The 16,102-nt window shown below is 43.7% G+C and overlaps 1 protein-coding gene across 4 annotated transcripts in view; it reads right to left on the bottom strand.

The window, feature by feature from the left end:
- sema4d (sema domain, immunoglobulin domain (Ig), transmembrane domain (TM) and short cytoplasmic domain, (semaphorin) 4D) overlaps window positions 1–16,102 on the bottom strand; it is a 76,421-nt gene that overhangs the window by 8,312 nt on the left and 52,007 nt on the right. For 3 of the 4 annotated variants that reach the window (XM_083657708.1, XM_083657705.1, XM_083657706.1), the window contains exons 4-15: window positions 9,733–9,866; window positions 8,323–8,468; window positions 8,170–8,232; window positions 7,898–7,996; window positions 7,091–7,184; window positions 6,775–6,891; window positions 6,209–6,360; window positions 4,905–5,080; window positions 4,389–4,545; window positions 3,995–4,217; window positions 3,192–3,304; window positions 1,591–1,766 (exon numbers count right to left, since the gene is read on the bottom strand). In XM_083657708.1, the coding sequence (XP_083513834.1) occupies window positions 1,591–1,766; window positions 3,192–3,304; window positions 3,995–4,217; window positions 4,389–4,545; window positions 4,905–5,080; window positions 6,209–6,360; window positions 6,775–6,891; window positions 7,091–7,184; window positions 7,898–7,996; window positions 8,170–8,232; window positions 8,323–8,468; window positions 9,733–9,829 (1,613 nt within the window). In that variant the 5' untranslated portion in view covers window positions 9,830–9,866. The remainder of the gene's footprint in view (window positions 1–1,590; window positions 1,767–3,191; window positions 3,305–3,994; window positions 4,218–4,388; window positions 4,546–4,904; window positions 5,081–6,208; window positions 6,361–6,774; window positions 6,892–7,090; window positions 7,185–7,897; window positions 7,997–8,169; window positions 8,233–8,322; window positions 8,469–9,732; window positions 9,867–16,102) is intronic. The other variant, XM_083657707.1, reaches the window with a different exon arrangement.

The raw sequence follows: 16,102 nt of genomic DNA, 5'->3' as shown, positions 1-16,102 counted from the left end.
AGCAAACGGCCACTCGGCCAACTCCCTCCCCCGACTACCAGGAGAAAATCACAAACTTCGGCGAATTCACACAAAGGAAGATCAAGGAATATTCACAACAAGACGAGCAGTAGAAGCGGAATATTATAGGAGTGTGAAAACATCCACAATCACCAACGGGTTCCAAAACGCTGGACTGCTGCGGGATGAAGAGGATGACGCCGCCACAGCTGGCGCTGAGGGCCGTCAGAGGCTTCAGAGGCTGTTCGATGCTGACAGTGACGAAGAGGAGTTCGTTGGTTTTGAGTGACAATGAAGGAGAGAGGAGAGTGGTTGACGAAGCCACCCTGAACCTGTTCGTTTCCGACACTGAAGATGAGGACTTTGGTGGTTTCAGTACGCAGGAAGAAGAGGAAGACGAGGGTTAGTGACTTGACTTCTCTGGTTACAGCCGTTTGCTGCACATATAGCCTATTGTTGTGTGATTTTGTCTGGGGATTAGTGACCTGACTTTTGTTTTGTTTTGTTGAAATGTTAATAAATGGGAGCTTCCCCAAACAGCCATCTGTTTCCCGACATTCCTCTCTGTGCACGAACCCTTTCATATGGTAATTAAACATCAAAACACCCGCGGCTTATAGACCGGTGCGGATTATAGAAGAAAAAAATAGTCAATTTTGGTCCCGCGGCTTATAGACCGGTGCGTCTTATAGTCCGGAATTTACGGTACACATGATAATTCGGGACCACACGTGAAAAAATACAGCCGGGAGAGAGGAGAGGCGCTTGTGACTCGGCTCCAGGTTCAGCGTGCAAAGGCGTGCGGTGTGATCGGTTCACGCCCAGCTCAAGGTCTGCAGGCGTAGGCGTGGGTTGAGGCAAGGCAAGGCGTAGGTTCTCTGTGTCTGTGTGAACGTAGCGTAAGGCCGTGGCCACACTGATCCCTCAGAAAATGGACAGAATTATAAAAGGGATAGATGTATGTCCGTTGCATGTACAAGTAACCTACTTGTACAGTACAGCACAGCAGGTGGTGGTAAGCACCTTGAAGGTGTCAGCGACCCGCCAATAAACAGAGAAGAAAGCTGGCGTTAGCTAGCCGTTAGCTCTGTGCGCTACGTTACGTATGTGGCAATTAAATGCCACTGAATGACCAGATTGATGTACTGGTCTGCCAGTTCGAGTCATGCCGTTTCTATGAAGCCCACCAGCTTTGATATCTGTTGGCTAGTTGTTGTTATTTATAACGGTAAAATAACATTACGTTATATCGATGTGGACAACCCGCTCACCCATTTCCGCTCTGAGAACGCCTCCTCTACTCTATTGGCTAAACGGACGGTGACTATCCGACCATCCAATACGTCCATCCAGAAAACGTTCAGCTCTCTTGAACTTTTCTGTCCATCAAAACATAATTTGCTGGATATGTACGCTTCATCATCAGTGCTCCACGGACAGACGGACAGCCGTCTTGAAAATGTATGGAAGTGAACAGAGAAATGAACGCAGATGGACAGACACCACGGATCAGTGTGGCCACCACCTTAGACTGTAAGGTGTGATTAGTATGTAGAGAGAGAGAGAGTGAAAGATGCAGTGGTGAGGTACCTGTGTTTTTGGCTGGGGGGCGTATCCAAGATATTGACACAGGCAGTAGTGTGAGGGTCCCAGGCACAGTAGGGGTCTCGGGCCAGGACACATTCATCACAGGACAGATACCTGTGGCAGAAGGCTGTGGGTGACTGGACTACCCCCGAGTCTGAGCCAGCGTACAGCGACCGTGTCTGTGGAAAACACATCAAAACATACATAAATGGACGAAAGGAGTGAACAAACATTCAGGGATAGAGACACTGCGTAACGCGTCATCATTCAGAAGCCACGCCCAAGACGGGGGAAAACAGAAATCCCCCCTCCAATCCTGGCGTTCTCCTATGTCTCGTGCATGGTTGCGTGTTGCACAAAAAGATCGTACGGAAGATGAACACACACATTTTTCTTCTCGACAATTAGAGCTGCCGAAAATAATCGATTCAGAGATGCATTGCGATGCTTAATAGGACGATTCTGAATCGATTAACAAATATCAAAAATCGATTATTTAATTATTATTATTTTTTTTATTTATTTTTTTTATAATCAAATAAAATAGAATGTAAGTACATGCAGTTGTTTATTTTAATTATGGATCATAATACAATGCAATTCCAAATGCACTTTTATTTTAAAAGTAGCCACACAGTGAGAAAAAAGAAAGTGAGAAAAAATAAATCATGTATTGCGGAAAAAGTGATGCATCGATTTAAGATGCATCGCGATGCATCGTATAATCGAATCGAATCGAATCGTAGACTTGTATAATCGAATCGTATCGAATCGTGAGATCAGTGAAGATGCACAGCTCTATCGACAATTCTCAATGGCTTCCTTGTTTTGCTCAGGAGTACAAAAAAACTTTAACTGGCGATTTTTTACATTTCTTGTCTGCGCAGCCCACCACACAACAGCTTTTAGCTATGTTAAATTCAAGGAAAATGACGCTGGTGTGTGGAAATGAACGGAGCTTTTCCCCCGTGATGGGCGTGGCCTATTTCATGCAGTGTCTCTATACAAACTCATGGAGAGTGAAAAAGGTGGCAAACACCAGGGCAGACACAAAACCACTCAGTGCCCTATTTTGGGTTCAAAAAGGTGACTGTCACCTAAAGTTGACTAGTTTGCATCCCCTGAAACATGTATGCAACGCCTACAATGGTTCACACGATATAGGCACATTTAGGAACATCACTCACCAAGCGCTTCAGAGTTACTGGCTTTGAAGGTCACAAACATGCACCCTGATTCACACGCAAACCTGGCATACAACTCCACAAAGCGTGTCTGCAAAACATGTACTGTAGACCGCAGACACGCACACACATCTAGTAGTCTGACGCTTGTTTAGGGGAACTGGTGGTTTAGCTTTGGTAACAGACACACATCTCTTCTTGGAAACTTCCTGTCTTTGCGACAGTGAATAGAAGCCACAAAATATCAATGTGAAACCTATACAGCTTCCCACGCCGCGCATCACACGCACACACAGCCTGACAGTTGTTATTCCTATTAGCTGGGCACCAATCTGCAATCACCATCGCAAAGTCAAGTATTTTCCGACATCTGTGCGATAGTTTCTCTTGAATGTGAAGCATCGTAGTAAAGTCACTAACCTGAGAGGACAGCAATAGGTTCTTGATAGGCTCAGCAGTCTTCAGGAGCTGAATCTCCTCCACAATATGGACCTCTCCTTCATACACCACCGACTTATGCAGGACTCCCTTATCTAAAAAAAAAAGTGGAAATGGTTAAATGTCAACCAAGGTAGAAGTTACAACTTTGTCTTTTTGGAAACTTAAGATGCTAAATAGTATATATTTAAAACTTGTAAATAAAACGTGTCGACTGTTATGGATGCATGGGAAATCAAAACTGTATATCTGCTGTTTACAATAATCAAATATCATTTGGGCAACTTTTTGCTACAAACATTTTCAATCCCAATAAAAACGCTACAGCAGTCAACAGGACCCTGTGGTATTTCTCTAGCGATGTAACAATAGTTTTTTTTACCATGTATGTACTGATTATTGGAGAATTATATATTATCTATAATTTGTACGGTTTCACGATTATTATGCATTAATTTACGCACAGGGCGATCTCATCCATGTTCTTATGCGTTCACAACACATTCACACTATTGTTTGTAGATTGGTTAACTATATACTGTACATTTCCCATAGAGGGGGTGATTATGTTTTGTGGTCTGTGAGAACTAGGAAGTGAAATTGTGTTGTTGAAATGAACAAAGGGGTGATGTTTGAACTCTTCCACACAGTACAATAATGTCCCTTTTTTGAGAGTGAGAACAGAAACACTCTGTGTAGCAGAGCCTTGACGCTTACAAAACCGCGCCATTTTAAACGGCTGTTAATAGTGAAATTGGTTAGGGTTAGGGTTACATTCCACTCACCTGTTGCGGTGAAGATGACATCATAGACGTTGCCATCCAGCGCACGCACCCTCTGCACAACAATCTGGGTGTAGTTGACGTCCTTGGTAATGAGGCGAGGCGCGTTGCCGATGGGCAGAACCGGGTCCTCCAGCAGGGGGTGGTCCTTCACAAACTGCAGGGTCTTGTCTGGCAGGTGGAGCGAGCTGCTGATGTTCTGCTGCCGGTTCAGGTTGTTAATGCACTGGGGGGGAAGAGAAAAGGGAAGATGGCTCAGTCTTCTGACTAAGCCTAACTAAATCCAACACAATGTAATTCTTAGCGCTGGATTATGGCGAAGATCTCTACCAATGTGTAGACAAAATAGAATTCAGTTTTTTATGAATCAACTTGTCATAATGTTTATGGTCCTTACCGCTCCGGGACGTGGGGAGGGAGTCATGCCATTGTACCGGACCCACTTGGTGTGGGACTGCTCCACGGTGGCCTTCTGCATGTACTTTCCCTTAGAAAACACCTCCTCCACCGTGGTCATGTTGTAGGCACACACCGCTGACAGACCCACATTACCCCTGGGGGGCGACAAGGACGAGGGAGATGGTATAGATAGATCGATAGATAGATAGATAGATAGATAGATAGATAGATAGATAGATAGATAGATAGATAGATAGATAGATAGAGAGATAGAGAGCAGGATGGAAAGAGGGGAAAAAGCAATAAGTCAAACTGACCATTCTTGCAATGGTATCATCATGATCATTGCTGTCGAAAGACAGCTCTGGTATAAGCACTATGCCTTTGGAGGCAAAATTAGATTTTATAATATAGGGCCTATATTATACCGAAATATCCCAATTCCATAATGCTTTTCCCTTCCCTGACCCATGCCCCAAACTATCCTCCTGCTCAGGATCTTCTAACCACTGACCACTGGGAGGTGAAGACGCCGTAGATGACAGTCTGCCTCCAGTCCTCCGCCTTCAGGATGAAGACGTCGTGCACCACGTTGAAGACAAAGTTGAGCTCGGGCATGGAGCACACCAGCTTGGCCTTCAGGAAGGACGTCCATTTCTTCTGCAGAGTCCGCTGCCCCCCCAGGTCGCCCTGCGGAGGAGGGAGACAGAAGAGTTTGAAGAACACCGGCACGTTCATCAGCGTGCGAAGAGAGCTGCAGAGGCAAGAAGCTGAAGAGAAAATGGACATGAGAAGAGGAGGACGAGACAATGTGTGGGCTGTGTTTAATTATACATTAGCTGTGATGTACAAGAACAGCTGGGGTTGATTTGATGGTGTCATGATTTGAGAGACAAGAAGAAGACAAGAAAAGAGGAGACAAAAAAACAGCATCAAGTCCATAGAGACACTGCATGAAATAGGCCACGCCCATCACGGGGGAAATAGCTCCGTTCACTCCCATAGACCAGCTTCATTTTCCTTGAATTAAACATAGCTAAAAGCTGTTGTGTGGTGGGGCTGTGCAGACAACAAATGTAAAAAATCACCAATTAAAGTTTTTTTGTACTCCGAGCAAAACAAGGAAGCCATTGAGAAGAAAAATGTGGATCTAGCTGTCAATGAAGCAAGTTGGAGTGTTCATCTTCCGTATATAAGATCTTTGTGCAACATAGGAGAGTTTCAGGAAGCAGAAAGTCAGCAGACAAATGTTGTGATCAGCTCACGTCTCATTCGCAGTTCAAATGAAATGAAGTACCGGTAAACGCACACAACGTCTCATTATTTGATACTAGCCAGTTCCTCCTAGATATCTGCAAAAGTATCTGTATCCGACGAGAGTTCCTTTGTTCGCCCGGTTAGCCACGCTTTGTTTTGCTAGAAGTTGGCACGATAGTTGGTCCCGTCTAGTCCTTTGTGTTTTCCCCCGTGTTGGGCGTGGTTTCTGAATGATGACGCGTTCCGCAGTGTCTCTATGCCAGCTCATTGAGCTTTTACTGCTGTTTTTGCTCTGCACCTTACCTACGGGAATTTGTGTAACTTTCTATTGTTTAATTAGTTGTTGCCGTCATTGATGCTACTGCTGCTGCTGTAATGCCAGAATTTCCCTACGGGGATGAATAAAGTATCTATCTATCTATCTATCTATCTATCTATCATGATGGAGAGAAGCAGAGAGATAGATCAACATGGAGAGAGAGAGATGCCACACACACAGCAGGGGTGCTACAGGGGCGATGCGGCGGCCATGTGCAGATGGTAATTATGACGTGTGCTGACCTTACAGACGCGCGCCACCCGGGGGATGAGCAGCTTGCCAAAGAACTCGTACTCCACCGACACCTCGGTGAAGAAGTAGTAGATTTTATCGTCCTCGCCATCTGCTCGGTTCCTCCCCTCCCGGATCACATCGGCAAAAACAAAACTTGGCTCTGCAAACAGGACAGAGAGAGAGAGAGAGATATATAAGGGTATTGGTTAAAGGATGAGTGTTCTCACTGAAACCGATGGAGAGGCAGACAAAGAAAACCAATCTGCTGTTATTTGTGGGATGCTTCGCTGTGCGCCGGGTCCTAAGGATGCAGGATATTTATTATTACACATCATATTTTTATATTAAACTTCATCGAGTTCTTCTCAACTGTTGGAAACAGTGGAACACACTTGCCAGAGCTGGTGCCGTCCGTTTATCTGCCAAACAGCCATTACATTCAAGGAAAGGAATGTGTCCAGTTTATTTGCACACTCATTAGCCATTGTTATTCATGGGCAAGGGGGAAATATTCCCCTCTCCTGATGACATGCATTTGATCTGACACTCTTGACATAACATTGTGCCAACTCACCATTGAGCCATGATGTGGAGTACTCAGTCCTCAGCAGAGCCTGGGGTGGAGAGTATCTGGAAATAATGGGTTCGCTGCCTAAGAAGTTATAAGACGTCCCCGAATACAGCTCTCCGTCTTGACAGAAGAACAGGGAAGAAAAGAAAAAAGACATTTATTTTTGCTGCTTTTTAAAAATGGCAGCATTGAGTGTTTTGTTAAACGACCTCCAAAAAAGTATGATTATGCAGGATTATTATGCATTTAAGTGCAGCAGGGCTGTCGAGCAAAAGGGCTCTTTCTTTGTGAGATCGAGTGGAACTGGCTTCTGACTCACCGACCATGACGGTAGTGAAGCTTTGCGAGGGGTCGAAGGAGCACTTTCCCCTGCCGTCCTCGGCACGACCCGCCAGTGAAAAGTCAGAGAGAGACTGGAAGAAGAATTCAAGATTAAAAAGCTTCAGCAATTGACAACGGGGGCTCAATTAAAGGATGAAAATTAAAGCAAGCCCAAACATGAGCTGGTGTGGGAAAGTAATCCTACAATTTATTGCATATTTAAATTATTATATCGTCACACTCTTAAAAATAATGGCCTAAGTCACTTTTTGAGGAAAATGATATTTTTGCCTAAATCATCTCTTCATGATGTTGGCCACCTCTGGGAAAATGGCCTAAGTCCTTAATTGAAAAGATCATGCTGTTCCTATACGTGGTAGTGCAATGGCCTATGTCAAGCTTGTGACTTAAGCCGTTTTATTTTTGCCTAAGTCAAGACAATCTGACTTAGGCAAAAATAAAAATGGCCTAAGTCACACGCTTGACATAAAATGCAACTGTAAGTCAGGCCTAAGTCAGGTTTTTTTTGCCTAAGTCACAATGGCATGTTCGTAAATTGGCCTTAAGTCATCTAATCAGTCTTCTAATCGTTTTATGTTAGATAATTGACAGTGTTATTTGTATGTCAATAGTCATCTATTGTCATAAAAGACATTGTGGAATGATTAATAAATATCATATATTCTGTATTTGGTTCAGTTTTTTATGTTTTCTGAAAAACTTGAAAAAGTGACGTAGGCCATTATTTTAAGAGGGTGACGATATGCAACAATGTAACAAGAGCATTGAGCATTTATTCACTAACCAGATAGTCACACTGAGGTTGAAAGGCATGTGTTCCGCAGACATACAGTTGCTGGTCATCGAGGACTTGAAGCACGCGGATGTAATTGAGACAGTCCTTCTGGAGATCAACATTCAATAAACAAAATTAACATCACTAATATTGTATTCTAGCCTATTTATACCCAACAATTAGGAAGAGTGATTTGGGCATCTTGGGAACAGCATACATCTAAGAGGCGCGATAATGACTTATGAAATCATATTTAAAAAAAGAGAATGTTTTAAGCTGACCTCTTTTGACTTTCCTTTGCTGGTGCACATCGTCATGGGAATTTCTGCAACTGTCCACTCAACCTTAAAGAGAGATAAAAAAAATATCAGGATGAAACCTCGTCGGAATAGCCTTTTTCTTTCACTTTCTTAAGCCTCAAGTCATATTGATACCTTGTTGTTCCTGACGGTCACGTTCTTCTTGCTGAGCTCAAAGATGGCCTCTCGGGCGCCCACGTACAGCGCGTCCCGCTCCTCACTCAGCAGCAGCGTGGAGTAGTTGGAGATCCCCGGCTCTGAAAACTCCATCAGGTCCAGATCTGAGCACAAACACCAGATCACATTACTTCAACACGCTGCACGTCACTGAACAACGTTTAGATTCAAACCTGATCGAGAAACGAGATGAGGTTTAGCTTTTCAGGTCCTAGAGGGAGAGGATCAGGCCCGATCCAGTGATCCTAACAGTGACACTTGACTTATCAGATCTTGTACGCTGGATAACGTAAGGCTCCCAAAAACTTTGCTTTGCCTTGTGTCTGTTTGGGGAACTGCACAGCGATGGCACATCTTACCGACTCTATTTACGACATATTAGAACATCCTGCGAGTGTGTGGCTAGTTATGCCCATGTGTCGTTACGTGTTGTGATTAATGGCACAAGCTAGTGAAGAGTTTGTGTTAGTCAGGACTGGCTGGCATTGGGTGTGCCAGGTGCAAGCGGGCTCAGGTTGCGGGTGCCGGGGTATAAACACCCAGATGATGAAAGCAAATACCCTCACTGACTGAATGACTTGCGGGGGCAGTGAGAGAGTAGAGAAACTCTTACTAAAAGGCTGAGCTGCACTGAGCCGTCACAGAGGTACTTAGTTACTGCAGCTATTTCTGAAAGTGGACAAACACAGCTTCCTTCCACCTGATGGTCAAGACGAGGCATAGCTTCAGCGTCTGTGGTGAGACTGAAGAGAGAGACTAGGGCCTATGTCTTAAAATAGATGGTAGGAAATAGCATTTCTTTCAAGTGAAATGAATGCAACCTGTACCTAGCCTAGTAGCAGGCTCTATACTTCAAACGAGACAGGTTGAGTTCAAACGTGCAATAACGCACAATTTTAGGTCCAGGGTTAGGGTTAGATTTAACCCTAACCCAGGTCCTTATGCCATAGAAAGGTTCAATCTGTGAGTAAAAATATTTTAGGCGTTAGTCCAACTCCACTATCTATGGTGTCCGACCGATACCGATGTAAAGTGACAAAGATGATTAATTGGAGAAGATAACTGCAGTGATCCATGATTGTTTTCTATGGATTATGGTTCATTAAAGCATAAAGATGCTGCCAACCCCACCATAATAAATTATAATGCTAACTGGGATATAAACATTCACATCGTATGAGTCCACAATTAGTCCGTTAGTCACAATTAAATTAAGTGTACGGTAATTACTGCTTCATTAGACTTTATCGCAAAATAGAAAGATTCAATTTGCAAGCGTATCATTTTTCTAAAGATACGTATTGAAATGACTTTGAGAGAGCACAGACGTACTACATGTAAACATCGATATGTAAATGTTAGTATTACCTTGGTGTTTCCAGGAGGTGCGAGGCATCGCATGGGGGCCATGGGTGGAGACCTCCAGGAGCAGCCCCAGAAACACACCCAGCACGCCAAATCCCATGTTGGACTCTGAGAACTTCGGAGCGGTGAAGTTTCCTCTGCAACACACACGCACAGGCAAACATGAAGTAACGCGTTAACACCCATCGGTTCCTCAAAACATGATCGTATCATGCCCCAGACAGACGCCAAACAGGCAGAGCAGTAGTCAAATCCACTTCCCCTTCAAACTGAAAGCTGGCCAACTGAATAATCTTCTTTTAAAATCACTCAGCAGGATAGTATTCACCTTATGTAGCCCCGCCCACTTGACCCATTGTGTCACAACTTCCTGTTCAAAGCGCCGGCTGTTTCACCTGCTCAAACTAGTCTGACTCATCTGGTTAAACCTAGTTTGACTCACATTATGAGTCAGACTAGGTTTATGAGTCACAGGAAGTGTAAACACAATCAGAAGAACTTCCTATTGTAACTAACACTTAATACTTCCTGTTAGTCTCTCAAGTTAGACTGTCTCTTCTACATGAGGTGATATAGCGCGCCACGTGCATTTTGGATCCAAGCAGTGCAAATGTCGAGCTTTTGGACACTGTACAAACACAGCCTTTGCTGGGCTCTCGAAAAGTCAAGTATAAATCACTAACTAAGGCCACTCGTATCGTTTCTCCTTCATGTTCATGAGTCAACACACTGTTCAGTCCATACAAGACAGCCATTGTCTCACTTGCCTCAAGGAGTCCTAGTTGTTGTATGCAAGCCACCGGCTACACATCAAACAGTGCAAGTCTAGCCCTTCTATGGAGCGGACTGTTCCTACTTTCCCACAGCTCTGCCATTTGCACTTTCCAAAGCCCACATTTTCATTCCAGCGCACATCTGAGAGCTACTGGGCTCTAGTGCCCTCTAGAGAGAGAGTGGCGTCAGCGGAGGACCAAAATGCGAGACTCATTAGCCAATGAACAGCCAGGAATGGGTCTCGCGCTACTTTTGCATGCTAAAATAAAGCTGATAATGTACAATTTGATTCAAGAAAAATAAAACTTTCAGAGTACAACGCAAACTGTCCATTTTGCGGCAACTCGACAGTGCTGCTTAATCCAGGACCTTACTTCCATTGGAGTCAATGGAGATGTCGGGACTCTTCTATCTACATGGCTCTGCTGGGCTCTAAAGCCAGGATGTCAGTGATTGGCTCCTTTTTTTAAACGTCCCCTTTTCAAAACACCTGCATGTTTGAGCTCCGTGCAAAACACCTGCATGTTTGAGCTCTGTTCAAAACACCTGTATGTTTGAGCTCTGTTCAAAAACACCTGCATGTTTGAGCTCTGTTCAAAAACACCTGCATGTTTGAGCTCTGTTCAAAACACCTGCATGTTTGAGCTCTGTTCAAAACACCTGCATGTTTGAGCTCTGTTCAAAAACACCTGCATGTTTGAGCTCCGTTCAAAACACCTGCATGTTTGAGCTCTGTTCAAAACACCTGCATGTTTGAGCTCTGTTCAAAAACACCTGTATGTTTGAGCTCCGTTCAAAACACCTGCATGTTTGAGCTCCGTTCAAAACACCTGCATGTTTGAGCTCCGTTCAAAACACCTGCATGTTTGAGCTCCGTTCAAAACACCTGCATGTTTGAGCTCCGTTCAAAACACCTGCATGTTTGAGCTCCGTTCAAAACACCTGCATGTTTGAGCTCCGTTCAAAACACCTGCATGTTTGAGCTCCGTTCAAAACACCTGCATGTTTGAGCTCTGTTCAAAACACCTGCATGTTTGAGCTCTGTTCAAAAACACCTGCATGTTTGAGCTCTGTTCAAAAACACCTGCATGTTTGAGCTCCGTTCAAAACACCTGCATGTTTGAGCTCTGTTCAAAACACCTGCATGTTTGAGCTCTGTTCAAAACACCTGTATGTTTGAGCTCTGTTCAAAACACCTGCATGTTTGAGCTCCGTGTGGCTCAGAGAACAGCTGCCAAACAGACGGGCAGAGCAGAGGGGTCACTTCACTGGGCTGAGAGAGGGGGAGGTGATAAGAGCACATGACGAGGTCCTGACCTGAAATAACACAGGGCGTTAGGGACAGAAAACATGCGCTCTCTATTAGTACACACACACACACACTGCTCTGCCCGCCCTTGGCTGGAACAAGCATACCAAAACACACACACACACACACACACAGCTGGCATGACGCATGCAAGTCAACATGTGTGTGTTTACAGGCTATTAAACGTACTTAAACATACTCAACTGTAGAGTGTGATGTGTACTGGGAGCACACCTGTGTGTGTGTGTGTGTGTGTGTGTGTGTGTGTGTGTGTGTGTGTGTGTGTGTGTGTGTGCGCGCGCGCAGTTATGACCACAGTGCGATACACTTGTTTATTGGTGTTATGGGTGTTATGTAATAGCATAACACCTCCGGCTTGAGAACCCCCCCCCCCCCCCCCCCCCTCTCTTATTTAAAACATGTTATTCTGAACGACTGTTGTTGAGGCACAGTAAGGGGCGGAGCCGCTTACCTCGGATGACATTTCTGGCAACTATCAGCTGAGCGTTGTTTTCCATTTGCCAATTTGTGCGGTCCTTCTGCCTTTTAACAGTTCTCTCCTGATACACTCACGTCACGTCACAATGTGCACGATAAGAAGGCCACTAGGCTGCTCTGTGCGGGTTTAACACATCCAGAGAAAGAAACGCTGGGAGAATGAGATAAACCTGGCCAATTATGAACAATGAAAAGGAAAGCTGCGGATTTAGCCTGAGGCTACGTCTCTGAGCTGCCAAGACAAGACAGAACGCTCAGCTGTCTTATCGTTGATGACAGTAATGTTGAGGTTAGGACAGGTTGGGCGGGAGGTTGTGGGTTGAGGGTAAACTTAATTGTAGATGCAGCGTCAGTGTAGGAGAAGTCTACAAACTGCACTTCTGCAATGCTAAAACTGGATAGTAGGGTTATTGGATTATTTTGCTCATTGGCTAGTGATGGTCTCTCTCTGATAAGGTCAACACTATGGTACACATGCTGTAAGAGAAGATACAATGACACAGTCCACACATCGAAAAACTATTATGGTTTTATTCCAAAATGCTATGTATCCATTTTTGAAGGGGTAGGGGGGGCTTTAAAAATTAATAAATACATACATAAATTAATTTAATTAATTAATTTAAGTAATTTTATTTATTTATTTGCAAGATAGAAGAACAAGCAAGATATTCATATCATGAATGCCTCCAAACAAGCAAGTGCCCGTTTTAGGTCAACTGCAATATGTAATATGTAAGCCTGTGGGAAAGCACAACAAGCTTTTAAGCTTAAGTGAAATATTAAAATAAAGCTCTAAATCTATATTTCTCAATCCCATGTTGGCCAAAAGTACTGCAATGCAGGACACAAGATACAAAATACTCTTGACATCAATTCGATGATCGTCACCGAAATTCATTCTGACATGGACGACTGATTCTTTTTGGTTTTGCTCTATAAATGTTATTAAGATTTAAATGGTATTAAGTCAGAAAAGTGATTAACTGCCATAATTCAATTGTAAAGGCTCAAGCGCTTCCTTTCTGTTGATCCGATCATGTGAAAGGAGCCGAGTTGGGAGCAGGGAGGCGCTCGGCACAATGCCTGCTCTGTGCTCCGCTCGGTGCCCTGGCTTCTCTCTCTCACGTCGCTTTACATTAGCTGATGGAGCCATGTGCTTTTTGCATGTGCGTGTAGCATTCAGTCCAGGCCAGTGTCACTATCAGTGTAGGGGGTAACTCATTACAAAAGTAATATATTACATGTAATATATTACTTTTAGCAGTAACTCAGTAATATAACTTATTACAATAGGATTTCAGTAATATTATACCAGTTACTTTGTCAGGTAACACAAGTTACAAATTTAGTTACATTCGTTTTATCAAAGCACATATTTAAAAAAGATACAATCATTTCCTAATCAAATTGTGTGTTTTTATGCAAATAACCACTATATATGACAATAACAAAGGAGAAGGATGACATTTAGAATTTTGGACAGTTTACACTAGGGGTGTCACAATATATCGTCCCACGAAATTTCGCGATAGTAAAACGTCACGATATGTATCGTTGAGATGAAATCTCATATCGCAATTTTTTTTTTTTTTTTAAATAGACTAAGAAACGTCTTTGTTTGTTGAAGTTCAATGTGTGGAAAGTAGTTCAGTTGAACAAGTCTCTGAAGAGACACATGAGAAGTTATACAGGAGAGAAACCATTCAATTGAGTTTCTGGCAAAACTGTTTACTTGACAGGAAAAACTGAAGATGCATAAAAAATAGATTAAGAAAAGTCTTGTTGTCTGAGTTTGAAGAAAAACTGAAGATGCATAATGAGAATTTATACTGCTGAGAAACCTTTTAGTTCAAAGTAAATCTAAGTGACGGTGTAACTAATTCTATTTCAAGATAAGCCTTATCTCCAATCTCATGTTTTTTCTAGTTGTTATTGTAATAACAATTTCCCACAACAGCATGTTTTGTATTTGTGCATTTCAAATAAAATACTACTTTTCCAGTCATATATTGTCATTATTCAAGTTATCGTATCGTTATCGTGAACCCAGTATCGTGATACGTATCGTATCGTGAACTGAGTGTATCGTGACACCCCTAGTTTACACTGATATCAAGACTGTGGGGAAAAAGTTTTGGGGCGGCGATGTCATTCTGCTACTGCAGTTATGTTGGTGAAAGTACGGTAATGCAAAAGTAGTGTAATAAGTAACAAGTTACTCTACACAGACAGTAATATTGTAAGGTAACATTACTTTCAAAAGAAAGTAACTAGTAATATGTAGTATATTACATTTTGAAAGTAACTTTGCCCAACACTGGTCACTATACTGTGCTGGGGGGGAGGAATAGGCAACAGGCAGATTTGGTCTGGCTGGTCAGAGAGCTACGTGCCGGTCGTCTCCTCTCCTCTTTCTGAGAAGGGGGAAGTGATCCGGCGCAAAAGCAGGTTATTCAGGTTCTCCACCGCATGCTCCAGAGAAGCTGAAGTACCTGCAGCACACACCTTTGCCAGAAGGGGTGGGCCCATGCCGTGCACGTATGAGGAGGGGATGAGAGGTTATCAGATGTCTTGTAAGACGGGGATTCAGATAACAGCTCTTCACTCACAGGAGAAAAGTAGCAGTCTCTCTCAGTGTGACACCATAATATGGACTTCGCTCAAAGTTATAATCAGAAAGGGAAAACCTACTGCGGTAGTGAAACAAGAAAAACGGAAAAAGAAAACGCCACAGAGAAGGAAACCTCCTTTTCTGTGGAGGTTCTTTCTTTTTTACACACGGATATTTATTATTTCATGGGGTCATCTGTCCTCATTTGATCTCATCTTCAGCCCAAAGTACAGAACAAATGATAAAGTCATAGAACATAAATCATTGTTAGCTACTGTTTAATGACCTGACACCATTGTGGTTGGTTCCCTAATATAGGTTAGTAATTAGTTCCCCAGGGGAGGGGCGATATATCACATGGCACCAATTTATAGGCAATCAATGACACAATGGCACAGCTAAGGGGAAAAAAGTAATTGATTATTGATTGGGTTGTTGAACGAGAACAAATAGCCGAGAGATACATTCGAGTGGAACAACCCTCCCCTCCCAAGCAAAGTGAGAGGAATATCCTCAATAACGGGGCAAAAGTGGATGTATGGGGGATCCACCACCTACCAGATCTAGCACTGGTGGGGTTCCATCTGGGGTTCAGCCCCTAGCCATGGAATCTACTTTCCTAAAGGGGGTCAAATACACAAGGACCTATTGTTTAGTGAAGATGAGGGTAACCTCCACTCTCTCGCCCCCTCCCCCCTCTCTTCATCCCATCCACATCATCACTGCACTGCACAGTACTGAACAATGGACACAGAGCGAGAGAGAGAGAGAGAGAGAGAGAGAGAGAGAGAGAGAGAGGGAGAGAGAGAGAGAGAGAGAGAGAGAGAGAGAAAGGCATCACTTCTCCCTCTCGTCCAGTTCTTTTCCAGTCTTGCCAATCTAAATGCCAGGCCAGCTTTAGCTGAGAGCCAAAGCCATGAGCCGAGGAGCCAGCGTTTCAAAGATCACTCAGGCCCAAGAGAGCTGCATCTGAAAGAGCACTGTAAAGATGAGCCATAGGCAGGCTGAGAGACAGAGAGAGAGACATAGAGAGACAGACAGAGAGAGACAGAGACAGAGAGACACAGAGAGAGAGACAGAGAGAGGGAGAGAGACAGAGAGAGAGAGACAGAGAGAGAGACAGACAGAGAGAGGGAGAGAGATAGACAGAGAGAGGGAGAGAGAGAGAGACAGAGAGA

This window comes from Poromitra crassiceps, assembly GCF_964638095.1.
Source record: "Poromitra crassiceps genome assembly, chromosome: 21".
NCBI lineage: Eukaryota > Metazoa > Chordata > Actinopteri > Beryciformes > Melamphaidae > Poromitra > Poromitra crassiceps.
This window is presented reverse-complemented; position numbering and strand designations above follow the sequence as displayed.